At 40.7% G+C, this 27119-nt stretch overlaps 1 protein-coding gene across 1 annotated transcript in view; it reads left to right on the forward strand.

Moving 5' to 3' along the window:
- Positions 1–27119, forward strand: part of PTPRG (protein tyrosine phosphatase, receptor type G) — a 405524-nt gene that overhangs the window by 196422 nt on the left and 181983 nt on the right. Inside the window, exons 3-4 of the mRNA XM_027700470.1 lie at positions 20804–20983; positions 26553–26701. Coding sequence (XP_027556271.1) covers positions 20804–20983; positions 26553–26701 — 329 coding nt within the window. The remainder of the gene's footprint in view (positions 1–20803; positions 20984–26552; positions 26702–27119) is intronic.

The raw sequence follows: 27119 nt of genomic DNA on the forward strand, positions 1-27119 counted from the left end.
GAGTACATCTGCAGTTACCTGTCGGGGTTTGGGTTTGTGGACCCTTGAGGATCCATGGAGTTTTTTTCTAAGGAGTCCATGAACGGTATCTAAGAAAAGAAAACCGATTATCAGTAGGTTTAAATCCACAATTACTGGGCTCTGCACTCCCTTGGGAGCCGTTTTTCAGTGTACAACTCAAAAAGGCTGAAAACCCCCAGCCTTGCAGCCTTTGCAGCGGTAGGAAAATTAGTAGCTGCAGGATTAGGCACATGGCCCATGTAAGAGCTCCTGTGTATGTTTGCATCCTTTCTTCAGTACCTCATTAGTCTTCAAAGTGTGGTGGGCTTTTTTTGTTTCTTTCTTTTTTCTAAAACCTGGTTCTCAAGAGTTTTGTGACCCCAAGAGTTTGCTATTGTAGCAAGAAAATGATGCTCTTTTTTGTTTTATGAGAAATAAATGTTAAATAAATTGAATTTTAATGTTTACTATGGTCCCAAAGGAAGATAAAACCATTAGCTAATGACCATAATGATGAACAGATTTTATTTAAATTTGGAATAATATTTGATCTGCTGTGCTATTAATGGTGATTCTGTTAAAAAAGCCCTCTATAAATATGAAGGAATAAATGTGATTAATGCAAGCAATATGAAGTTGAAAGCGATGTAAGGAATTTGTTTGGACTGGAAGTTTAGATGCTAGGGAAGCTTCCTACTTTGTAAAAACAGAACTGCAAATAACCCTTCAGTTATCTGTTTCTTTGAAATATTATTCCCTTAAGTTTACCTGAGCAATAGAAAGGGATTAGTAATCATCACAGAATGATCTTCCAGGATTTAATATTCATAGTTCTGTACATTAGAGGTTGGGAGTTCTTTTTTTCAGTGAAGGGATTGAAAATTCGACATTAAAAATATTTTAATGATGTTTAAGATGTATATATTTATGCTTTTTCCTATATCATCTCAGAGGAAATCTCCAATGTTTTGCTTTTCTTGAAATTTTTTTTTAGTTGATAAAAGTATATGCAAGTTTAAAAAAAAAAAAAAAACAACAAAAAACCAAAACAACAGAAAAGCCAACTACTTTTGTGGTGTCAGTTACCAAAAAAACCTCTCAGACAGATATTGTTCACATGCGTTCCAGACCTCCAAAAAGCATATTTACATATTTCCACATAGGGCAAAGCCTTGGGCCGTGTCTGTGAGGTTACTCTGGTTACACTTGCTGAAGAAAAACAGAGTGCTGTAGATCTGGGCTTGGTGCTCTGGCATTTAGAAGACCCTGCCCTGGTCCTTTGGGTTTGGAATGCCAGAATTCTGCTGATGTCACCTGCTTGCACTGAAAAAGGTTTTGCAAAAGACCCTCTGTGCTGTTAAAATCTCATTTAAATCTTCTTGTGTGCGGCCTCCATCGCTGTTGTGAGCTTCCCCTGTGCTGCTGAGGGAGCGAGAACAAGGAACCTGGGTCGTAGGGGCCTTCCAGGGTCCCGGATAACATCTGGAATTGCACATGGAAGGAAATTGCAAGTCCTTAGAGGCTCTGGAGAACAGATGGAGCATGTTTCCCATAGTTAAAGGGGTATCATTATCTTGAAATACAATCAAATTAAATAAAAACTGGCCTAAAAGTCTTTCATTGTTTCTAACCTTGGCTGTCCTGCCAGTATTTGTTTTACAGCCATGATTTATGAGACAAAGAGGGGATATGTATATCACCAAATTGGTTGTACTTCATGTGGGTGCTGCTGCTCACAACCAGATACTGATGATAAATCCAAAGAAATTTTCCTTTTCTCTTTTTTAGCATTAGTGAACTTGGTCCCTGTTTGGGACAGGGCTGGTTAGGGGGCATGAGGTTAAAGCTTTATGTCCTTGTAACGTGTGTGAAGGAATGTTTGGGCTCCAGGTGGAGAGAGCTGGAGCCTGAGAGATGAGTCTGTAGAGCTTACCTGCATCTTTGCAAGTCTGCAAGGGAGAAAGGACCTGTGCCTGCCTTGTGCCACGCAGACTCCAAAGCACGAGGCTGTTCATCACTTGAAGGCACGTTGTGCCACGTGAATCTGTCAAAAAAGCACCATTAGCATGGAAATGATGGACCCCTTCATCCTTAACTTTGGTGGAGCTGCTCAAGGGAGCATTTCGGGGGAAGCCTTTCCTGGCTCAGTGCTTGCATTCGGATTTAATTTGTGTATCTGTTAAAAAAACACCTTTTAAGTGACTCTTTAAATACCCTGTGAAGAATTATTTAGGAGGTTGTAGGGGTTGAAAATGTTGTGGTCACTGGTAATCCCCTATAATGTCACCAAACTGTCCCTAGAACATCAGCTCTCCTACAGGCACTGGGGATCCCTGCAGGATCTGTGTTGGATGGGCAGCCACAGAAGCAGAGATCCTGCTTTTCTGTAAATGTTTGCATGCATAACCTGGCAAAGAAAGGTCAGGATGTTCAGCTGTAAGGACTCGTGGTGTTAAAACTGAATTAAAATAGTCATACGGATTAGAATGGAAAAACACACAGCCAGATCTGTAATGTCTTCTCTTTACTGTGCACATTGAATAATAATTATTTTATGAAGATAGTACTTGGTAAATATTTATAAACAAAACAGACAAACAGTGAAACCACAGGGAATAAATAACTGTAATATTGAAGTCCTGTTTCAGAGTAACCTCCAATTGCATTCTTTGCTATAATCAATACTTCTTTTTTCCTTTCACAGGGAGTTATACAGTTCCCAGTGTTCAGTTCCAATGGGATGACACTGTATATGTTCTGGCTAAATTTTGGTTTAGTATCAAGGTAGTATTCTCGTTCCATGCATAAAAGCAAATAATCTCTAAATATAGATCTTTTTTTGGTATAGTAATTACTGCTTCTTCACCAACTATAAGAGCAATTAAGACTCAACTAATGAGCAGTTTTTTAAACTATAGTTATTCTGCTCTATCTTAATAACACTTATCTCATTAAATAGCTTTCTTCCTTTGGAAAAGAAATGTCTAAATTCATTACACGTTTTACAGCTACTGGTCAGAAGATCTTAATCCTTTTATCTTTTAAGGCAATTTTAGTTTCTGTTCTCAGGTGCATCTGATTCTGTTTATACTTTTACCTTCTTTAATTTGGCTTCTCCAGCCACCTTAGAACATAAACTTGCTTTACCTGCAAGGCTGGAGCAGGGACTTTCATCTGAAACAGTGGGAGTTAATGCCAGGCGAGGGAGATGTCCTGCTCTGGGGGCAGATGCCTAAAAAGTGTGAATTTCATTCCTTGTCCTTTTTTCTAACAGATTTTGAGAACTTGCTTTCTAGAAAGTTGTGCTTTTGGCAATCTCTTTTTTTTTTTAACGTTCCTTTTTATAATAACTTATGTGACCATATTTTGAAACAACTGAAGGAGTAGCTACCAAACTAGAAAGGCGCCCTGCATTGTGTGGTTCAGTGGGGAGCCACTTGGAATGGAAATGGCCCAAAGGGGTAGGGCAGCACTGCCAGGTCTGGGAGTTTTATTGTTAGTCTTACAGTATCTGGTGTTTTTCTTTAAGCCACAGCTGCTGGAGTCTTCTAATGAGAGGAAAATTCATCAGCTTCCATGTAAAAGGGCAGCAGTGGTTATGGGAGAGGAACTTGAAAGTCTGTCCAAAGTATTTCTGACTGGGGGAAAAAAAGTCACATAAAAAGATCCCCCCAGAACACTTTGGTCATATTTTTATAATCAAATATCATACTTTGGCAATGAAATGCATAGTAGGACTGGGGATGCTGTAAATTGAGAGGTAAGCTCTCCAAGGTGACCCCTTTCTCTTCCCGATGTACCACTGGCTGCAACCCCTGTGCAGGTGTGCAGGAGCTCTGTGTGACATATGGACTGGGAGAAAAGCCTCTGCAGAGGTAGTTTTAACACAGGATATTTTTTTTCTTTTTTTTTTTTTTCCTTTTTTTCCCCCTTTTTTTTTTCCTTTTTTTTTGTTTTTTAATTTAAGGCACAAACACATCTCCTCAAATGGGTTAGGAAAAAGTAATCCTAATGCTTTATTGAACCATGTAGCCACAATTGCAGTCAGGGCTAAATCAAGGTATAGATATGAAAAAAAGTAAATCCGATGGTTACTTAGTTTTTTTCTTTTAAAATGCTTAGCAGTTTAGAACTGAATTTGTAGAAGCATTATTAAATAAACTCTGACTGTGGCATGTTTGCTTTAGGACCTTGTTTAGCAAAGCACTTAAGTAAATGCATAATGTGGAGCCCATGAATGATATTATATCTGTGCAATGGATAGAGCACACAATGAGTGCTCAGTGTCCAAGATATGAGGAGCCCTTGAACTGGAACTATTAACACAATAAGTTAAACATTTGCTGAAAAGACATTGGATTATTCAGTTATTTAAAGTAAAGCATGTCCTTAAGTACTTTGCTGAATCAGAGCCTATAAAAAGAAATGTTCACAAAAACATGGGAATGCTGAAAATGGAAACTAATCTCCAGCTGACTGATACTGTGTCACAACACGAGTGAGCTAAAGCTGGGTACGAGACCACGGTCGTCTGTGTTAGCACCACACATCCCACAGCCAAGCTCTAGGCTGTGAGCTGTGCTCAGGAGCATTTCTGCTGGCTGCTTGGGGTGAGTGAAACTGAAGTCTATTCTAGGGTGATAAATCCACTGCTTAGTTTGCAAGTCATCATACCAGGAGCATTACGCTACATGATATGCATGCTATAAAATGCAAGGCTTCTCTGAACCACTTAATCGAGGCATAAACTGGAGCTGTGAGGTAAACTCTGGAGTGTGAGTAAAGATCAATAAGATGTGTCTCAGTAACTCTTAAATTAATAAACTTCTACTACTGATTTACTAGCTTCTCTGTGTTAGTGGAGATAAAAGTGGTTATATCCAAAATTTACTTCAGAGTAAGCCCTGTTTTTTTAGCTGTTGTTGGAAACCTGACAAGACCAGTAACACCAGAAGTAAAAGTCAGCTATTATGAGTCACTGATAGTTAAAAAGAGACATAAAAAAAAAATTGGTGCAACCACTCTCACAAAATCTTACTATTTGTATGAGCTTTCGTCCCTCTAGAAAGTAATCTCCACCCAAAGCTGTGCACAGGGTTGTGTTTCTAAGAGCGGATACTTTTGTACAGGACACATCACAAACCAAGGAAGAAACAGGAGTGCTATATGTGCTTCTAAAACAGTCGTTAAAAAAAGGCCTGGAAAACATACAAATAAATGCTATTTTACCAAAATAAAGCCCTACCACCTCCTTTACTGCTAGATAGTATGAAATGTGTAGGTGTCACCTCCATTCCGAGGTAAATAGCAGTCTGTGGGTTTTCACCCTTTTGCTTATACGGGCAGTGGAAGTGGCTCCGAGCCAAGCACTGAAGGGTGGTTGGCCCTTGGACGCCTGTGTGGATTGTGTGTATTAGCCCAGCTCTTGGTATTGATGAGTTTGGTTTCTTTTGTTATTTCCCCTGGCATTGGATTCTGTTTCTTATTTGTCAATAAAGCCAGGTACTCTGGAGTACTGCCAGGATCAGTTGCTTGAAAGTAATGAGACTGACCAAAACAAATCAGGGGAGATTGAAAAAAGATAATAATTGTAAGGTTCTTGTTTGCCTTCTGGCTCTTGGACCTTTTTTTTTTTTTTTGAATTTTCCTCTGAAACCACAGAGCCTGGAAAGTTTCTAGTTTAAAATGCTGGACATAATTCCTTCTCATGAGACCAAGACTGTGGTCTCTCAAGATTGCAGTCTCTCAAGTCCATCAACTATGACTTTAATAAAGTCATTAAATTACTCTATAATCAGGAAGGCTGTGTTTAATTATATATTTTGGTCCATGTTCTCAAACATGCTTCTGCTATTACCTTAAAATACTCAGAATACTCTAAGTCATTCCTGTACATTCGTACTGGCAAGAAATTCTAGTCATGTATTGAAATCTATTTTGTATTTTACTTTGAGCAAAATAAAACCAGAAAGTCAGTCTGCTCCTCAAAAGATTCCTGGCTTTAGTGTAAGATCATAGATAACACAGGAATACAGACAAGTGCTACAGTGCAGTGGGATGACATTGCTTAGCATAGTAGGAATTGATCTTGTCCCCACAGTGAGCCAACTGGCATCAGGGTTTTTTAGGTGAAACTATTAAGGATTGACCTAAAGGAAAAAAATAACTTTTCTGAATATTTGTATGGGGTGCTTAGGTTGGATCTCTTTATCTGTTTCTCCCCTCCACTGCTTTTTGGATCCTGCAAGTCTGTTGAAAAGTTCCATCAGAGCTGAAAGAAGAAATCTTGGCTTTTGGAGGATATCTGTGACTTAGGAAAGGCAGTATTCCTTTACACATCCCTCATCCAAGGAACATGCTCTAACTGAGGCAGTGGAGGGCTCTGCTTTGGGTCTGAGATTCTCACTGAATCTCCAGCCTGGCTGACTTCCTCACTGAACAGTAGGTCTGGGCAGTGTGTGACCTTCCCTGAGGAGAAAAATTGTCCAGCCCTGCTGCATTTACTGGTCAAGACTCTCTGCAAATGTCTGGATGAGTCCCTTGAGAAGTCTGCATCCTCCATCAAGGGAAAATGCTACCTCCTGAAGATCACTTGCAATCTGCCACTAGAAGGCAAATAAAGGCTGAGCTGGAAACCTGGTGAGCTGGCATTAGAAGTAACCTGCAGGTTGAAAGTTGGAGAGCAATTAAACATGGAAATAATCTTTAGAAAACAAAACAAAAAAACCCCAACACAATGGCTACTCAAGATTTGATTTCTTCTGCACTTAATACCTTTCTGAACAAGGTGAAAACTGTTTTTAAGACTCTGAAAGGTGACTTTATGAAGTGTAATGACTCATGCCTGTCAAGTCAGTATGTGTTATCCAACTGTTTCTTCTGGCATGAAAACCTGTTACTTTGTACTGATACTGTAAGCGTGGAAAACCAAACAAAACCTGAGATGCCTTCCCCTGGGATAGAGCAAGTTTCAGCAGTCTTCTGGAAATATAACAAGGGTTTTCTTGATTAAGTGAACTGTTTACAGACCTGAGTAACTATCAAGGATGCCCATGTTAAAGTGAGACAGTTAATTTTTGATGAAAATTAGAAGTAAAAAAATCTGGTTTCTATTCCGTGCATTAATATGCCAGTTAAGCAACTGGAAATACTGTTTAAGGAACATCTAGTTTTTAAATGAATAAGGATTTCAGGCCTGGAGTAGAGAATCTGTACAAACTATGCAGTGAAGGCTGCTCTGTTGGAGTGTGTGGTTCTGCATAACAGGTGAACTGAAAATGATGGGTATGACAGGAGCTATATTTAAATGAGCCGAGTTGAAAGCAGTGCAAGATTAGAGGCAAATGATATACACAAATCACAGCGAATTCTGTCCTCTGCAGATCTATTTCTTTTGTCACAAGCTAAAGTTGCTGTGATGGAACACAAGGAACAACTTCTGTGACCGAATGAATTGAAACAACAGTCTGAATTTGGCAAGGGTACGTGCCTTGTGGCACGTGAAGGGGAAAGAAACAAATGTCTTCTGGACAAAACTGAGCAAAAGAACAGTTTTTGTTTTCCAGGACTTCAGAAGGATTTTTCCTTATGTAGAACAAAACACCAAGGTCACAATTTCCAGCGTTTTAGGTCAACACAGTCATGGGATTTCTGAAAAAGAATTTGTCATGAAAGGTCAAAGTTAGGATGAATAATACTGTGAATGGGTCTTTATCCAGCCAAGTTCCTGCTCTTATTCGAGTGTTTTTACATATATCTTGGAGTTTCAGCTACATTTGGTTTAAAGGAAGGACCAGGACACTGTAGAGCAAGTGTTTTGTATGGCACTACAGCCAGACTACACCAATGTGGTGTGAGGATCATATGCTACCTGGTCTTTGGTACTGGAAAAATATTATGGGGATTAAAGTCATAGGTTAGGGTGTGGTCAGATCAGAGGAACCCCCCACAAGGCTCTGATATGTTTATATTCTCAGGGGAAAGTCCTGGTGCTATCAAAGTGAGTGCCAGTCTTGTCACTTCAGTGGGCTCAGGCCAGTGTCCCTTCACTGCTTCTGTGCTAAGTCACCATCTCTTTGTACCTTAACCTTTCATCCTATGGACAGATAAGAACAGCAGTAACTTTAGTTTTATTTCTTGACATTACTGAGATGACTTGAATATTTTAAGTCATGTTCCTGGGTGGAGTCTTTAGGTGAGGCATACAATAAATTCCATGTTTTTATTTAGGGAGTTTTCACTGTCATTGAACTCCAGGCATAAAAGCACTCTATGCTTTTAACAGCAAATTACTTGGTTTTTTTAATTCAGTGTAAAAGTCAAAATGCACTGTTATTCTCTACTTTCAGACACCAGTAATCTCAGCAATGCTGCATTGAAGCGAATCTCTTCTTTGCTTGTTTTTTTCCCCGTTTTCTTCTATACCATATGGATCCTGTGTCTGTCCTTGTTACGTCAGACTTTCACAAGGGCCACTCAGGTTGATCTCCATGCTTATCCTTTCAGTGAACATCTACTGCTTGCCAGTTTTTCCCTCTAAAGAAACTTCCCATACATTGAGAAAAAGTGGTTAAAATTCCTTTTTTTTTGTTACCTCCTGTTGGTACGGGCAGTTAGCATTGTATCAGAAAGAGATGCGTTTTTCCTAAGTAGAGCTTTGTTATGAAGTTCATTTGACTGAAAATATTTTGCATGCTTAACTACCTGCTGGTGAATTTTTCTATGCCAAGTAATGTGTCAGGAGCTAGCGGAGCATAGTAAGTTAATTACTTGTGTGCATACTGTGAAGGAAAAGCAAACAGCAAGGCACCGGTGATACGAAGAATGAGACTTCATTTCAGTCACCAGAGATTGTGTTGTTAATGAATCCGCTCAATCAGCAGGGAATTGGTAATGTAGATAAGCCCAGGTATGGCTGTGTACTGATAGGAAGATTAGTCCCTCAACCAAAACATTGGTTTTAGTGAGGGTTTGCTAATATTGAATAGTTTTCCAAAAGCACCTGTGAGATAGAATAACAGCCTGAATAATTATGGCTGTCTTGAAAAGACATGATGATGATGATGATCTTCTAATGTGCTCTGCAGACACCATATAAATCCAATATCTTACAGATTTCACAGTTAAATGATACACTCCAGATTCCATTTTATGGTATCTGTCACTGTGGGCTGCCCAAACGCTGCTGTGACTAAACAGCGGAGAGAAGTGTGTTCAGAGCTGGCTGCTGCCTTCGTCACACCGGGCAGGGAGGAGTGGGGGGAGTGCAGTGTGACAGCACCTGCCTTGCTCCGGAGCATCCGTGATGGCAGTTCGGGAAGATGCTCCCATGGGAGGCAGCGGGCAGCTGTGTGAGCTGCAGGCAGTGAGGTGAAGGGGCATTGCCCTGGGGAAAATTCATCCCAGTAACAGCTGCATCCCAAAGCCTGCAAGTTGCAGTCTGGGGTGATCATCCCTAAACGAAATGTTTGTGCAGTACTGGAGGAAAGGACACTTATCCCAGCTGGGGGCTTTTTTTTGATTCTTTTTTTTTTGTTGTTGTTTAACTCTGTGTTCGAATGTGCACCACGGGTACTGTGGGAGTGAATCTCCTGCAGCGCTCACCCCGGCTCCATCCATCACAGCAGTACTTTGCTGCCAGCTCTCTGCAGCAGCTGGTTTTCCCTTTTCCCCACAGCAGCTGCTCAGGTGTTTGTGTGCAGGTTCCCTGCCACAGGGTAGTGCTGGCAGGTGGAAAGGGGCTCTGCCTGTCCTGACTGGGCAAGGCTGTGGGACTGAAGGGGGCTGCTGCCAGTGCCCTCCTCCAGCATTGACAGGCTGCTACCTATTCTGGACAGAATGGGTTCAATGTAATAAGATTTACCTTAGGAACATTAGGTCCTTTCCATGACTTTGGTTTGTTTGTTTTTTGGCTTTGTTTGTTTTTTCCTGACTCTGGACTTTCCTAATTGGAAAACTGAAGCTGGTTCTGAACAGTTTAAGCTGTTTAGCATAACATACTGGAAATGACAGATACAGAGCAAAAATGAGAAAACTGGTTGTAAATGTTCTCTGTCAGCTACAGAAGCAGTGCCTTCTGATGGAGTACCTCAGGCTGGACACAATCGCTGCTTATTGTCTTCCTATTCATTCCTCTCGAATTAATGGTAGAAACATAGACTGAATGTTAATGGAAGTTGAGGCCAGGGTTCACGATGTGTCGTTAAGTAAAAGCTGGCAATCTCCCAGAAAGCCTCCCGGGAGCTATTTTGCTGGTGCATATTAGTGAAAGGGACAGCTGGATTGAGAAGGCTCTCAGAACAGGGATGCCATTAAGAACTTAGTTCGGTAAAAGTTGATTTTCACCTAAAAAGGCAATATCATGGCAAAACCAATGTTTGTCAAGGTGTGATGAGTGATTTTTGAGGACTGCAGTGTTGTCTGTGATATGATTAAATGGTAGAGTCCTAGCCTGGTGGCTGTCTCTGGTCAGCTTAGGATCAACAAGGGGTTTTGAAAAGCTGAAGGTGACATGTTTCAGCAACAGATAATTTTATCTTCCTGGTTTTATTTTTTTAATCCACTCTCTGCTTAGGACACTTCTGGTTTTTGTAAATGTTAAACCTGAGCCAAAGCAACAAGTGAAATTCATTTTTGTAGCAGGTTTCTTCTGAAATCATGAGTACTTTCACTCTACCAGTGCCTCTGGATAGGCTTTATTGATATCAGCCCTCCCTCCCTTTATTCCCTTTCTATATTGCTCTGTGCTCTCTGTAGGTGTTTTATTAACTTGCATCCTGCAAAAATTCAATAAAAATATACAATTTTTTCCTGTCTTTCCTCCTCCTTTTTTTTTTTCATGCTGTCTTTCAGAGACAGAGCTCTAGGGAAGGCTTCTTTGGTTAGTTATGAGGAACAGATGGGAATCAAGAAAAGGTACTTTCTGTTCCGTACCCACCCAAATTGGAGGTAATTAAGTTACAGTGAGGCATCATTTACGTTAGCAGTTTCTTTTGTGAGATCAAGGCTATTAAGGGTACATGTGAGAAGTAGTAGGATTCAAGTCTGTGGTGCTTTGAGAAATAATTGGAATTGTGTTTTTTTTTAAATGCATTTGCAGCCAGCCTGGGAACAGAGTCTCTAGTGGGACAGTTGAGTCTTGCATGGCTTTTTATCTCTATGGCTCTCCTCAAGTTTTGAGCAGTCCTTGCAGGTGCTCTGATGCGACAGTTGAACTTCTCCCTTTATAGAGAAGGGAGTGAAATGGAGCGTGTAGCTCCTGGTGGTAGGAAGGAGACAGAGAAGCAAGATGGGAATTTGAGATTTCCTGACGTAAATGTCATGCCTTATTACTGTCACTGTCGTTCAGTGTTCATCTCTGAGCCACTGGGCAGGCTCAGCAGCACAGGAGCTTTGATGCTTCAGCAGGGTCCCAGTCAAGCCCTCAAACAACCCATGATCTCTGGTTTAAAACCATAAAAGGGTTCCTGAGCCCATCATGCCTTTTCTTGCAGGTTTTCTTTTTACCTCAGTCCTCATGCAGCCTGAGGTCTCTCTCTCCCACAGTTTCAGCTCAGATGCTCCCAGGCTGTTGCCCAGGTTCAGCTCTGACTGCCGGGGCACTATCAGCTGCAGTGTGGGGTTAAGGTCACAGGCACAAAGCAGCAAGCTGCCTACTTGTCCCCCTTGCTTTTGCGTGCTTTGGGTGTTGGCAAGGGATGCTGTAATTAGCACCAAGCCAAATTCAGATCCCATTCCTTCCTCTTCTATCAACAAAGTCTCCTTGAAGCCCCCCCAGCCTCCATCTGCATCCAACAACTCTTGGGTGGGAAAGTTTCCTGTCTAGTTTCTTTCTCTTGTTTGTTCAGTTTTATTTGCTCAGAGCTTTCTCCTTGGCGTAGCCCAGATGGAACCATGGTTTACATCAGTGTTACATGAGCCTGTGCTTTTTCATATGCTTAATTCCGTGAAACACCGGACTAATTTCCTCTTTTATCTTTGCTCTCTGGAAGAATTGGCGTTTATTTTCTGTCTTATGGGAAGGTTGATCACCTTTCTGGTGTGTTAGTGCCATCTCTGGAAGATGGCTTTGGAGAAGAGAGCATGAAGCATGGTGTTACAGAGAAGGGAGGATTAGCCCAGGGGGCTGCATCTGTTCAAATTTGAGATGCTTCGAGTTGGGTTGCTTGTCTTACATTGTTAGGCTGTAAGCTTTTTGAGGCAGGAGCTGTTTGCTGCTCTGTACAGGGAAGAATGGAGCCCTTCTTCCTTCTGCTGTAATAGGTTACTACAGCAATAGAAGTATTCCTGCTGTCAAGGTCCATCATTATACAGCTATTGCCTGTAAAGGAAAAAAGGATAGTGAGAGACCCTTCCACAGAGGAAGTTGTCTTGGATGTGACCTGTCCAAGACACTCGTGCCCTGTCCCAGGCACCCATTACTGGAATATATGCCTTCCTCCCACTAACACAAAGTGCTGTCACTGAGCTACTGCATTGATTCATAATACATCTTCATTCTGTAATTTCCATTAGGATTTATACTTTTTAAAATTACATTTAGGAAAAAATCTATTTTTATGTCTGTCTCTAGCCTTCATGGGGCTTTACTTAACTAGTATAGGAATGGAAGGAAGTTAATTTACAGTGTCTTCATATAAATTAATCTCCTGTTTTTTCCTTATATTGCAAGTTATCACCTCGTTTATTATATGCAGCTCAGGGTGAGCAGTTTTAAAAAGGCCTCTGACAGTTATAAAATGAATGGTGTGAGATGTCAGATACATCTATTAAAAATGTAGAAAATTATGAAAAACAGAGGATGTAGATATCCATTGCCTCAGTCACTTGCCACCAGCAGGCACCTTCAATACCACAATTTATCCTCCCACTCAGTGAGTTCTGCATGATAATTTCATTGATATTGTTGTGCTCTGTGCTCAATAAAAATAGTTTTGAAATACTAGTTATAAAACTCAACAGGTCATTAGGCAAGTCTATCAAGAGTTTATTGTGTGAGACACCCAAACTTTCTTGCCAGCACAGCTAAACTTAGTACCATTTTCACTTTTGTGTGGTGGTAAATTATTCAGCTCACAAATGCTAAAACTTGAAATGTTTATGGAAAAAGCTTGTTTTAGTAATTACACTTACTCCACTTTATTGTGAGCTTCCTGCAATAGTAGTCTTAAGGTCCTGGTGTTTCCTGATGTTGGATATTTATCACACACTTGTGCCTCTGGCAGGTTGACAGGTACAGTGGGAACTTCATACAAGATTCATGGCAACTTCATACTTTTTTGAGGAACAAAATTATGATGCAGAAAGTTTGTAGATGTGCATGTGGGGATATATATTAAAAAACACTGTGTCTGTGACTGTGTAATACAGATATTAATGTATAATTGTAAGGAAATGCAAAGGTTTTGAAAATATGCATTAAAAACTTCGCCAAAGGTAATTGAAGGTGAGGAAGTTTAATTAAAGAATCCAGCAATAACTGTGGCATCTGTGGATATGAAAGTTTAAGGAGAGCACGCATATCACTCTGTCTTTCGGTTTAAAAGCTGCAGACATTATAGGATAGTTTATATTTAGCAGCGTGATTTAAAGCCTTTCTTTGCATCTGCCACATTCTGGCAGTGTGACAGTATCACTGACACAATCAGTTCTGAAGATCAGCTTTCCTTCCACAGCCCCCCGTGGCTGTGTGGTTCTGTAGGTGTGGTGGCACCGGTGCTTCTGGTGCTGCTGCTCGTGGTTGCTCAGAGGTTATCGAAATCCAAACCCTTTTTGTTCCGTCTTCCTGTATTTTGTGTTTGTTCCAGCAACTGCTGGTTAAGATATCCCTTATCAGAGATTGTTCTTGGGGAAGATTTCTTTCATATTTTTTGAGTTCTCAAAAAGCTGTCCTTGGCTGTTTGCGACTCTCCCGTGCCTTGCACGCACCTCTCAGACTGGATGATGCTTAGACCTGTTTGGGTCTCAGCAAGCTCTTCAGGATCTTGCTCTTGCAATTCAGTCTCATTTTTCAAGCAGTAATTGGAATTTTCTGCAAGCACGAGTGTCTCATGTTAAACAGAGTGATGACAGAGAATAATAAAATGAAAAGCCCTTTTCCCTCAGGGCAGGAAATTTTTGTTCAAAACAACACTGTGAACTCTTAACTACAGGCTCTCCTTCTCCATCCCTTTGATTTTGGTATGCCATCATTTTAGAGCAAGACAGTATAATTTCAGCAACTTTTCCCCCTAATATAATAATTCAACAACCTGATTGCTTTCTCTGCAATGGGAAGACCCCTGAAAAATGCCACTGATTTTTATCAAGGCTTTCAGGGATTTTTATGCCTTTACCTCTGCAGCCTCATGCTAAATCACTCAGCAAGAGGTATGTCATTCAAATCATTCTTTTTGGCCTTATATCTAAATGCAGTCTTTAGGCTTCTTCCTACGGGATTCACTTTATTTCTTATTCCCAGGAGGGGACTGGAGGTGAGAAGAGAGGGTAAAGGGAGGCTGCAGTACGTGCCTTGCCTCCTGTCACTACTCACGTGGCTTAAACACCTTCTCCACTGCTTTCCTGGACTTACTGATACAGCTCCTTTTTAAATGGCAAAAAGTGATGATGGATCTTATGGCATCAAGTAACAGTTTCAGGCTTTTTGTTCCTAGATAACAGAGAGAAGCCCCAGGGACTGAGATTTCTGTAGGATCTTAAATTGCATTCAGTTCCATAGTGAATTTCACTGATATTTGTTTGTTTAAAGCAATCTTTTCCTGTTAGAAAATCCAGCCTGCTCTTGAAGTTCATTGCTTTGTAGCTGAGCAAGGGCACTGCTTCCTTGCTCTTTCTCAGTGTGAAAAAAAGGAATCAGTTTTGTTTACTGGTGGTGACATTTCTTTTCGGTGTTTCTTGAGATTTGGCTCATGATCGAGCAGTTCAAGTGTGACAGAGACTCAGAGGCAGAGATTCAGATCTATAGTGCTCCTCAGCTAAATGCTGAGATGGTTGGGCAGGTCACAGCTGCCAGTCCGTGCAAAGGAAAGCATTCCTGTTTTATCCAGAGCCTATAAAACTTGCAGAGGTTCTTACCTGCTGGGGTCCTTTAAGTATTTAAGCTGCCTATCTAAAGATGTGCAAGCAAAGCTTGGGACATTTTTGTTTTAAGAGGAAATACTATTTCATTCCACCCATTCTTAATAACTGGTTGGATTTTGCTCTGAGACAAACCTGGAATTTTCCCTTTTATATTCGCTTATTCTGAATGGCACAGTACTGTCACAGCTGAAATAGCCAGATACTTCTAGAAATTCTGTGTCAGAGGTGTCCCCGTTGGCTTTCAAGTGAGATTTGGCTTTTAAACACTTCAATTCTTTCTGGTTTTTGTTTCTTGTGCTTTAAGCAGGGAGGCAGGCTGTGGGAGAGATAACTTGCTTGGTTGGCATCACTAACTTACTTGAGCAAACACTACTGGCATCCAAGCAGATACCAAGCCACTGCTTAGCAGGCCTTTTGCCCTATTTTGGGTGAGCTGGTCTCACATCCTTCCAACACAGTGAGAAAAGAGCTTTTGCTGCTTTATATGAACCAGAGACATGCTGCCTCTGGTACAGATCATGTCTGTGTACAAGGATAATTTCTGTCTGCATAACTTCTGTGGGGCAGTGAGAAAGAAGTAGAGCTGGAGAGGGATCAGGGATAAAAGCCTTTCTGCAGCATACTTTTTCTTACAGCTCTTGTAAATATCTGCCTCTCACATAATCATGGATGGATTTTCTCCCATATTAAGATGATGGGATAGGATGTCCCCATGAAGTGACCAAGGTAATTTGCTTTAATTACAGAGGTGAGGGGTTTTGGTTGCTTTGCAATCATTACTACCATTTTCATTCAAAAATGAGAATTTAAGAGACATCAAATAGAGACAAAGATTTGTCTGAGATAATCTTGTTTAAAAAAACAAACAAACAAAAAAAAAACCAAAAACCAAAAACCAACAAAAAGAACACATAATAGAAAGTTTCCAAACTGTAAACCCCTAAACTAGCTTTTTTTTGTGTCAGGTCTGAGATTTAAAGTCAGATTTTTGTGAAAACATTGAAAACAAGTGAAATTAAAAAAATCCAAGTGTTGATATTTCTACCTCTTTCCCAACTTGTAAATGAATGATCAAACATCACTCAGAAATTGCCTGGTTTAATTGTCTGTTAACCTCTATCTGGATATTGAGTAAAGGCAAATATGTTACACACCAGTCTGTATCAGCATAGCTGACCCATTAATTAGAAAATTATGTAAAATCAAGGAAATGCCAGTATTTTTAGTAACAGATGTTTTAAACAAAAGATTGTGGGGAAAAAAAATACATTTTATTTTTTTAAGTGGAAGTTTTTATACACGCTTTAATTAGATTTTGTCAGAATACATTATTTTAATGGTTTTTCTTTAATGAAGACTGCTCATTGCTTTGTACAGTAAAAAGAAGGAAAAAAGTAATCTCAGATTCTATTTAAAGAGCAGACAGTGTATTAAAAAACTATTAGAGGTGCTGCAGTAATTGACAGAAAGATTTTGCATGAGAAAAGAATCTAGGAAGCATCAGGTAATTTCAGACAAGGATGGGTGATAATATCTCTGGCCTTCAGTGTTGTTTGAAGCTTTGTGTGTCAGACACCATAGTGTTGCTGAGGTCCCTGACCCCAGCTCTGCTTTCATGCCTTGGAAGCCAGTGGCCCTTTTGTCCCTGATTTAAGCTGAGGTGTAAGGTCAAGTCCTCAGGCACCTGGCTGCAACCCAGAGGCTGCTCGTGGAGTGCCCAGACTCAGGAGATGGATGGGCTCTGCAGCCCCCTGAGCCCCGAGCACACACAGGGCAGGGGCAGCAGGGCTGCAGTCACTGGGGCTGTGGGGAGAGATGCTCTGTCCTTGTACCAGCCCAAGGCAGGAACAGAGCAAGTGTCAGTGTGGCTCTGCAGGGTGGGAGGGGTGAAAAAACACCCTGCAGGGTTGGGAGAGAGTGATCTCCTCTTCAATGCTCAGAGGGATCACTGAGGCTGAGTTCCCTTTCCTTACTGCTTTCCTCAGCCCCCAGGCCTGTCCCATCACTCAGGAGTTCTTCAGTCACCATCTCCTCTTGCTGCCATGAGCTGGGGGGTGAATACATCCCTCCTTCCCCAGTGTGGGCACTTCGTTGTTGGACCCAAGCCTGTGGTTTCCTGGAGGCAGGACACTGACTTCAGTACCTGAAAATGCCAAATGTAATCAATCAGTTATTATTCTCTTTCTGTGCTGCTCCTGCATCAAATACTCCAGCTCCAGGAGCTGGTGTCTCCTGGACTGGGGCTGTCTGATGTTTGCTTGCAGGTTGTCCCACTACTGGGAAATGTGTATTATTTATTAGCACAGGTGAGGGCTCTTACCTTGTTTGGGCTTTTGGAAACCAAATTATTTATCAGACTTAAAAGGCCAACTCAAATTCATTCAAAATTTTATTTGATTCAAGCCACCATGCTTACTGTTGGAAAAATGAAATACAAATAACTCACAAGTTCCTCTGTTTCAGATGAGTAAATGTCACACACAGAATTAGGGGATTTTTTTTTTTTTACTAGGTTTAAGTGAAACAGAGTCTTTATTTAGTGTCATGTTTTTATTTAAAAGCATTTATTTAAAGTTCTAAAAAACAAAGAATTCAATAAAGCAAGACAGGTGTAACTGCAAATGATTAATGATATAATTCTCAGTACTTTATAAAGTGTCTAACGCTGAAGAGATTTATACAGTGCAGAATGGCAATTGTGCTTTGATGGAAGGAATAGGTAATCAATATCTGCAAGCTTGGAAAAAGTGTTCTATTTCCTCCTCTAATGATATAGGGGTTTTTTGCAAAGCAAGGATGTCTGGAGCATGAGACACTTGGAAGAAGAATTAATTTGAAGTCTGTAGTGGAAGATCAGTTTCAATTAAAACTGCACTTGAATGTCCATGGAAAGGAGCAGGCAGTTAGGCCTGAACCTTCTGATGACTACCAAGGAATAAGTGAATCCCACTGCACTATTCTTGATTACATTTTCTGGGTTGTTGAGCTTTTTTTTTCTGGGTAGGGGATATAATTTAGTTTGGTTTAAAACTCAAAAGTTTTCTTCTTGCCTCCCCATCCTACCTTTGCCTTTTCGTGCTCATTGTTAAAGCTGGGATGGCCCCAATTCTGCGCTGCTGGGAATGGAGATGTTGGGGTCGTGGCCTCTATTTCTGTCTAGAGTTGCTGCCATAATGGTGTAGGTCATATTGCATGTAGTAATTTACATATCAAAAACTTCTGAAAGAAATTAGTGGCAAACCTTTTCGTTTATAAAATCCTGTGCTGATTTTAACTAGCAGGTCTTGAACCTCTAAATCAGAGCTTAGCCTTCTGACCGTAATTTGGGATGTCAGGACTTGGAGTCACAGCACCAGCACTAAGTTGGGGTTTTGAATTGCTGAGAGGGTTTCATTGCATTAGATTTTTTTTCTTTAATAATTCAACATCAGTTTGGAAACATTTTATGCATGGAAACTAATACTGTCACGTGAAGGAAGCAGATACTGCTAGACTTTTCTTTGGTAAATTATAGATTTATAAGCAAGTGAAGCTACTGTATTTATAGAAAGATTTATTGCTATGAAATAAATTCAGGCAAGTCAAGTTAATTAAAAAAAAGCAGACAATGTTTTTTAAAATGATACAAATCTATACAAGCCTTCAAAGGTCTATGAGAAACTATATTTCAGCAAAAGTCAGTCCAGGTATCTAAGTCACTTGAGGTTTTAATTCAACATGGTGGTTTGTTTGTTTACCCTTATGGCTTATTTTATTCATTTTGACAAGGAAGTTGTCACTGCACATAGGTTGAGAGCTGGCTATACTTAAAATAAATAAGTAAATGAAAAATTATGGCAAGATGCACGGAAGGAGCCCTACAGTTCCTATTAAAATAAATCCGCCGACTCAAAAAAATTCCCCATTGACACAGAATACTTAAAAAAGAAAAATTTGAGTGTGCAGCTCCTTTTGAATGCACAGCTGAAACCACTGAGATAGCCTCTGTGAGCAGAGTGCTTTTGAAAAGCTCACCCCTTTTTTATAACAAAGCCAAAACACAAGAGCTGGCAGGTTTGATTATGTGTAGTGCTAAACATTCTAAAGCAAATTCCCAAATTTCATGGGGTAAGATGCAAGGTTATATGAAAAGTAAATCTGAATTTCCAATTAATTCACTGCAAACCAATTACTAAGAGTATCTTGATTTGGGAAAAATACCAGTATTTCAGCAGAACGCTTTTGGTTTCCCCCACATAAGGTTTTTAATAATTCTGTTCTCCTTGGTTGTGGTACATTGGGAAATTAACTGGAAGTGGCTTTTGCTGACAATACAAGTTGAACCACGAGATAAATGAAACTGGTTTTTAACCTGGGCAGATGATGTAAATGATTTTTAAAGGATGTTGCAGTTTTGACTAATTGTACTTGAAAGTAAAACACTTTCTTCTTGTCACTTGGGTACCAGACAGCATTTGTGTGTGATGAGTACAGCACAAAATCTCGCTATTGATTAAGTGTCCTGCATTCGCTCATGAATGCATTTTGCAACCAGACAGATTAAAACCCAGGGTCCAGAGAAACTGGCCTTCACAACTGCTGGGTTTGGATGGCACTAATTGAATTTACATGTGCTTCTCAGATGCAAGGCTAATAAATGCACATTGATGCATCATTTACTGCTGTCTGCCTATCGAACAGACCTGCTGACTGTGTAGTTCAGAGGTTCAATACAGGTGTGACATCAGGGGTCTCAGGAGAGCAGGGTTCAACTTGGTTTTGGTAGTTGAGCTTCGGCAAATTGTTTCCCTTCTCAGCCATCAATTTCCAGCTGGAAAGCACTTTAAGAACTGTGAGCAACAAGTGCTTTACAAGAACTCTGTGCTGTTATTTCAGGAGCTTAAAACGCTGTTTGCACTCATGGAAAGATAATCTCTTAGTCTCTGTTAATACAATTTAAAGTTGGGGAGGAAGGTCATAAGAAAAATTTGAAATTCATGGGAGATTTCCTAAGTGTTCTGCTGAGTGTTCTAGTGCACCTGGGGCTGGTATGTGGTGCGGATGACAAGGTCTTTGCCTCAAACCTTTTATTTTTCCATATTATTTTAATTGACTGTTCATCGAAACCAGAAAACTCATGTAAGAATAGCAGCAAAAGAAAGTTAGTGTCTTCCTGACAGAAAGTCCTCTTTAGTTCCTCCATCCAGAATAATTTTTTTCCTTTGTTGTTTTCTTTAAATTTACTAATCTACATTTAGTTTAATTCTTTGTTTTCATCTTTTCTGGCTTCAAAACCTCCAAAAGAAATGCGATCATTCACATTATTTAAGTGGAGCATTGCACAAACACAAGTTGATGGGTAGTTCCTACATTATTTGTCCATTGTGAAAAGGTAAAGTATATAGTAATATATTAAGGCTGAAGCTTTAGGGGAGTTCAAGTAGAACCATGCTAATTGATAACACTTGCACAAGAGGAGCTTGGGAACTGCAGATAGTTTTATAGAATAGTAATTTTTTAAAAAGGCCATTGTTCGTTAGTGCCAGAGGCAAAGTTGGAGCACGGCACAAAGCCAATGGATTTCAATCTCCTCGTAAGTTTACACGTCTCAACCTCTTTCACACGACAGAAGCGTAAGTGCGGTGGAGTTACCTGGGGAGTTTAAGTGCTTCATCCTCACACTGAAGAGTTACCCAGCCACTGCTGAGCCACCGGAATGTTAATTGGCATTGGTATTTTTTAACAGGTACCTATGGTCCCGAGCACTGGGTTACTTCCAGCGAGAAGTGTGGAGGGTCTCACCAGTCTCCCATAGACATCGTAGACCATCTGGCCCACGTTGGAGATGAGTATCAAGAACTGCAGCTTGATGGTTTTGACAATGAGTCTTCGAACAAGACTTGGATGAAAAACACAGGGAAAACGGGTATGTTCTCTTCTACTCGTCTCCATAGCCTGCCTGCAGTCAATTAAAAATTCAAGCCATGTTCCACCCTCCTCCTTTTTCATCGTTCTGTTGTTTGGGTTTTGTGGCTCTCTTTTTTTTTTTTAATGTAATTTTCCAGTAGGAGCCACCTACCTCTGCCTCTGCATTCTGTGCAGAACTAGTTCTGCAGATTGATTTTGAGGGGGCTTTTTTTAAGGTGTTTTTTTATTGTTTTTTTTTTTTGTTCTCAGTATAAACTAATTCTCTTGGTAGTCAGTTGTTCCTCAGAATAAAAGGCGGTATAAGAGTTTCAAGGTGTAACCTTGAATTATCAGCTTTGGGAGGCTGTAACATCTAATCCAAAAGAATGCTGAAATGCAGGGCTTGGGAGGAAGAAAAGGGGAAGTCTTAGAAATTGGAAGATTTTAGAGAAGAAAGAGCAATAACTGCTCAGAGTAGAGGGGGCTTATTAATGTGTTTCTGATATGATTATAGCACAGTATTCTTCACTGAACTGAATTCTTTTCTGCTCTGTCTGTTCTGCCTTTTAGAGAAAAAAGAACAGGCATGAGTACTGCTTATTTTTACCAAAACAGTTCACCGAAAGGTCAAGGTTGATTTATATGCAAAGCCACATGCATTTGATTACTCTTTAATTCTAAAAATGTGAAAAGCAGAAATTATAAGGCCACCCTCTTCATTTGACAAGGTCAAATATTTTTAGGGAATTGGATTAAACCACTAATTAATTCAATTTTATTTATTGGAAGTATATTTTTATCTTTATTAACATCTGACATGCATCTCTATAATGCTTTCTGTACTGTGTCCATAGCCAGAGGTCTGCTAGCAAAATCCAGGGCGTGTACCTGCTCAGGCAGTTTGCAGCATGACCCTGGATATACACCCGTGGCTTCCAGGGGATTTTGGATCTGAGCCACGACCTGGAGTCCAGCAAGTGCTTCAGATCCAGCTCCAGTGGTTCAGGATCTTAGCAGGAGCTGAGAGTTATTGCCCTTCAGATGAGATGGAGTGGCAGGCTGTGATCCTGTTTTCTTTTACTGCAAAGCAAATCCAGTTAACATAAACCACCACCAAGCATAGCTGGGGGTTTTGATGCATTACTGAGGGGTTTTTTTTTCCAGCTTTACTAAGAAATGCTCCTGTTTGCTTTGACATCCTGACTTTTTTGCCCTTTGTAGCAACATGAGGTTCAGAAAAGGTTGAATGCTATGGAAATTTGGTGCTTAATTAGTCTATTCATGGTATGAACCCTGCCCTTATGGTCACAGAGGCTGTTTGTGGTAATCAGCAATAAATGTAACTAGAAATACCACGAAAAAATGATGGTTCTATTCTTCAAAGAAGGGTGCTGGTGCTATACTGTACATGTAATAGTAACATTGCTGCACATATAGTGAGAAACCATGTTACAATCATAGAGTCATTTATGTTGGGAAAGACCTCTGAGATCATTGAGTCCAGTTGTTAAGCCAGCACTCCCAAGCCCACCACTAAACCATGTCCCAAGTGCAACATCTACCAATCCTTTAAATACCTACAGGGATGGTGAGTCCGCTGCTTCCCTGGGCAGCCTGTTCCAGCACTTGACAGCCTGATTTTTCCTGATATGTAATCTAAACCTCCCCTGGCCCAACTTGAGATCATTTCCTGTTGTCCTATAGCTTGTTACCTGGGAGAAGAGACTGATTCCCACCTGGCTAAGACCTCCTTTCAGGTAGTTGTAAAGGGCAATAAGGTCCTTTCTGAGCCTCCTTTTCTGCAGGCTAAACACCTTCAGCTCCCTCAGCCTCTCCTCATCAAACTGTGCTCCAGACCCTTCAGCAACTTTGTTGCCCTTCTCTGGACGCACTCCAGCACCTCTGTGTCCTTCTTACAGTGAGGGGCCCAAAAGTGAACACAGGATTTGAGGTGTGGCCTCACCAGCACTGAGTACAAGGGGACAGTCACTGCCCTGGTCCTGCTGGCCACACTATTGCTGATACAAGCCAGAGCCTTGTTCTGTTGAACTGAAACATGCCAGCAGATTTTCCAGTCTCCACACAGTTGGCAGTGAAACCTTCAGTCTTCTCTGCTGGGTGATTTTAGCACTGCTGCTATATTTGATTTCCTCACCCATTGGGGTATGGATTTTTGCTGACAAGTTATTGCTTCTCAGAGCAACAGTAACTGTCACTTTTCTTGGTAACTTATGGCCTTTTCCTGGTAATGTGAAGTCTCTTTTTGCCTTGCTGTCAGCCTCGGTTTCTTCTGCTGAGCTCCTGACTCCTCCCTTGTTTTATCGAGTCCCATTCCTTTTCTTGGTTTTCTGACCTTTGGAAGAAAGTTGCCTGGGATTAGTTTTTAAGGGGGTAAGTGGTAGAGCAGCAAACCAAGTAGGATGTTTTGGCTTGTGAGTAGAAGATAGAGGCAGGCTGTGCCATAAATTGTGACACATTTTGGCAGCAGAGTCTTGGAGCAGATGGCCACATGAGACCTTCGTATTGCAGACTGGCAGAGGCAGTAAACTAAATAACTGTTTAAGCAGTGGTGACGGATGTAGAGGGCATTTCTTTGCAATTAATGACTGGTTAAAAGAGACAGGGGTCCCAGGCAAAGCCAAAGGCCCTTAACCTTAACGCTCATTAACTGACAGGAAATGTGTTACTTAGGTTATTGTTATTGCTATAGGACCTAGTCATTTTTTTTTTAGAATAGAACAATGAGTTATTTTTATGCTCTGAAATGTTAAAAGGTAAAGAGGTTACTGCTGTTTAGGTTTGTTCTGCTTTCTTCTGTGTGTCTTCCCTCCCCCCCCCCATATCAGGTGAAGGGCAGACAATATATGGAAAACAGTGTTTCATTCAGAAAATGGAAATGGATTTGTTAAGCCCCTATCTCGACTAGAAATACTTTTGTGTACAATTACATTGGGAAAGGCACTAATATGTGTTTGATTTCCTCACCATAGTATCTGACCATAGTATTAAGTGATAAAGATCACTTGGAAAGTATGCACACATTTCATAGTTATGTTTGCATTAATTGTTTTCATTTGGGTCACGTTATAATTAAGTGTCAGCTGGGCCCGAGGTTGACGAGGCTTCTTTAAACCCAACCTGCCCCATGGAAGAGCACCCATGGGAGCAGTACCTCTGCCAGCATTACACACATATTGCCACTTTGCCCCTTTTTAGGTCATTGAGAACTTCGAAAAACTTCTTCTGCTTAAAGAAACTGCCTACCAGAGATGTTTGGGGTTTTTTAAAGTACCTTCCCTATGTGATGTGCATCACTCTGGCTGGTCCTGACCATCAGAGCTGATCTGTAGGGCAGGGGAATGGCTGCTTTGAGTCCAGGTTTATTCCTGCTCTCATAGGAGTCATGGGTCCTCCAACTCCATCCCTGAACCTGCAAATGACATCACACAATTGTGGTCCTGGTGGCTGCAAACTGCTTCCTTTGCTTTTGTATTCTCGATTATGCAGTATTTTAAATTAGTGGGCTTTGAGGGTTGATTCCTTGCACTCTCTAGAAATTCTTGGATAAAAAGAGTGGCTCCCAAAGCCCAGTAAGGTGATGCTTGTTTATTCCAGCCCTGAATACTAGAGGTCACATGAAGAGGTCACTCTTACTGGCAGTAAGAGGATGCTGCTGAGCTGGGAAGGTGATGGGAACACATGTTGTACAGCTCAGCAGTGTAAGAAATACTGTAAAATGAACAATTAGATGAACATTTCAGATTGTACATCCTCCTAATTATCCTTTTAATTATTCATCTAAAACAAGTAAAATGACCCCTGACAGAGCCATAAATTATTTAGAAACTATCAAATATTTATTAGATGCAACTGAATCTCCACAGAGGTTGTTAACAGATGCATGCGAATCTGCTTTCCCGTATTCCGCATCTCCTACAATTTTATCTATGGAATGTATAACTAATTGAATGAGATTTTCACTATTAAAGTACTGCTGAGCCCATTGAGAATTTTTTAAGGGAGGTAGAGAGCAGTGGTGCTTTCAGTCACTTATGTTTCACAGAATTGGTGTAAGAAGAGAGTGACTACCAGTGGGACCCTGGCTGACACAGGCACTACCCCATAGCCAGGACTGCATCACATACTTTCCCACAAAAACACTTGGATGCGAAGGAATTGTCAAAAGAAGCAGAAATGATGGAAGAAAATAGTCAGGTGATTTCACTGACGCAATTTAGATGCATCTGAACATCTCATTCAATTTAACATTTACATAGTTTTGACATAAACAGTTTAAGGTTGAGCTCTGTGGAAAAATGTCACCATCTCTCCTCATGGGAGGGCAGAAAGCCTGGCCTGCAGCAGAGCCTGCACTGAGTCACCAACAGAGGAGTAACTTTTATTTCACAAGTAGCTTTTTTTGTTGTTGTTTTTTTTCCAGCAGTAATAAAGTCCTCTGTCTTACATAATAAAATTGGATTTATATTAATGTTCCCATTTCAATGACACAATTGGCTTGAGAACACAGAGAAATCCCTGTGGGTTTTGCTATTTCCGTTAAAATAAAAATCCCTAAACCAACCTCAAATCTCTAAAGACAGGATTCTAGACACAGCAAGCAGTAGTCTGCAGTGGCTTTTACAGAAACAAAATTCTAATTTTAGTTCTGTTTTTAAGCAACAGTTTTGTGAGGGATGAGAAGAAAGGATTTTGTAGGGAGGAATTTTCAGGAATTGTGTGTATTAAAAATAAGAGATGCTGGAAAGACAGGTGATCCTGTAGTGAGAGTAGTGGACAGGAACTTTTTGAAAGCTGGAGTCAGTTCTTGGTTGGACCACAGACCTCCCCTGTAACCTGTACCAGCTCCCACTGTACGATTTTGCCCTCTGTTTGGACCTACAGCTTTTATTGTTACATAAAATACAAAGGCTTTTGGGAGTGAAAAGCAAATACAAAGAGGATCCTTTTGACCCTTATTGAATCACGTAATAATAATGTCAGAGTTACTGTCATAAAACCAAGTTCTCATGGAGGATGTCTCATGAGTGAGTCTCAAAAATGTTATTGTCACTCTCTCCATTTTACAGAGGGGGAGCAGGGAGGGTAGGGAAAGCACCCGCCTTGTCCAGCAATAGAGGTGGGACAGGGCACAGGGGTCCTCACCAACAAAATAAAGGAAATCCAAGAAGCAGAGGATCTGTTCTTTTCCTAACTTGTGATCTGCAGACCTTCTGTGGTTTATAAGGGCAGGGACCATGGTCAGCTGTTACTTTCTGGAACCACATTAAACAGGTTTTGATGGAGTTTGCCATTTAAATTTTAATCAAAGTCCAATAAGGAGGGCAAAAAGTCCTTGAGAAATAGAGGCTTTGGGATTTTCTGTGGCCTATGTAACTTCATAATCACTTCCATAATTAGCCAGCATTAGTTGTAGACTTTTTTTTTGAGCCAATCCCTGTAAAGCAGAAAATTATGACCCGACATTTTGCTTGCATTAGAAAAAGTATTCTGATATAATGAGCAAAAACCCATAAATGCTTCAGAAAAACTGTGCTAAGAGTTTTCCCCTCATTGTTCTGTGTGTGCAGTTGCTATCCTGCTGAAGGACGATTATTTTGTCAGCGGTGCTGGGTTACCAGGAAGATTCAAGGCAGAGAAAGTGGAGTTTCACTGGGGTCAAAGCAACGGATCAGCTGGCTCTGAGCACAGCATCAACGGCAAGAGGTTCCCTGTTGAGGTGAGTGCAAAGACGTGCACTTGTGTTCTCAGAGAAAACAAAATCAGAACGTGTTGCTGTAATCTGAGGCGGCGGTGAAATAGGGCACTGCTTCTTTCAGTGAACATATCACTTTGCAGCCCTTTCCGGCCCTTGGAGCACTCTATCTATCATCTCTCATGTGCTTTTGCAATGTCAGCTCCAAGCTCTGCTTTGGAGCTCTCGTGTCCCATGGGTTAAGTTGCAAACAGCCACTTCTCTTGTTTCTTGCATAAGCTTTCCATGTGTGGGAGGATCTCCTTACAAATATCCTCAAAGTGACCTCATTGTCCTCCAAACCTTTCCTTTCCCACGATGCTTACAAACAAATAGCGGCGGTTTGGGAGCCGTTGTGCCGAGACCGATGCTTGTCATTGGAATTACTTCCTTGCACAAACTC

The sequence above is a fragment of the Neopelma chrysocephalum genome, unplaced genomic scaffold (genome assembly GCF_003984885.1).
Source record: "Neopelma chrysocephalum unplaced genomic scaffold, ASM398488v2 Primary Assembly neopelma1_147, whole genome shotgun sequence".
NCBI lineage: Eukaryota > Metazoa > Chordata > Aves > Passeriformes > Pipridae > Neopelma > Neopelma chrysocephalum.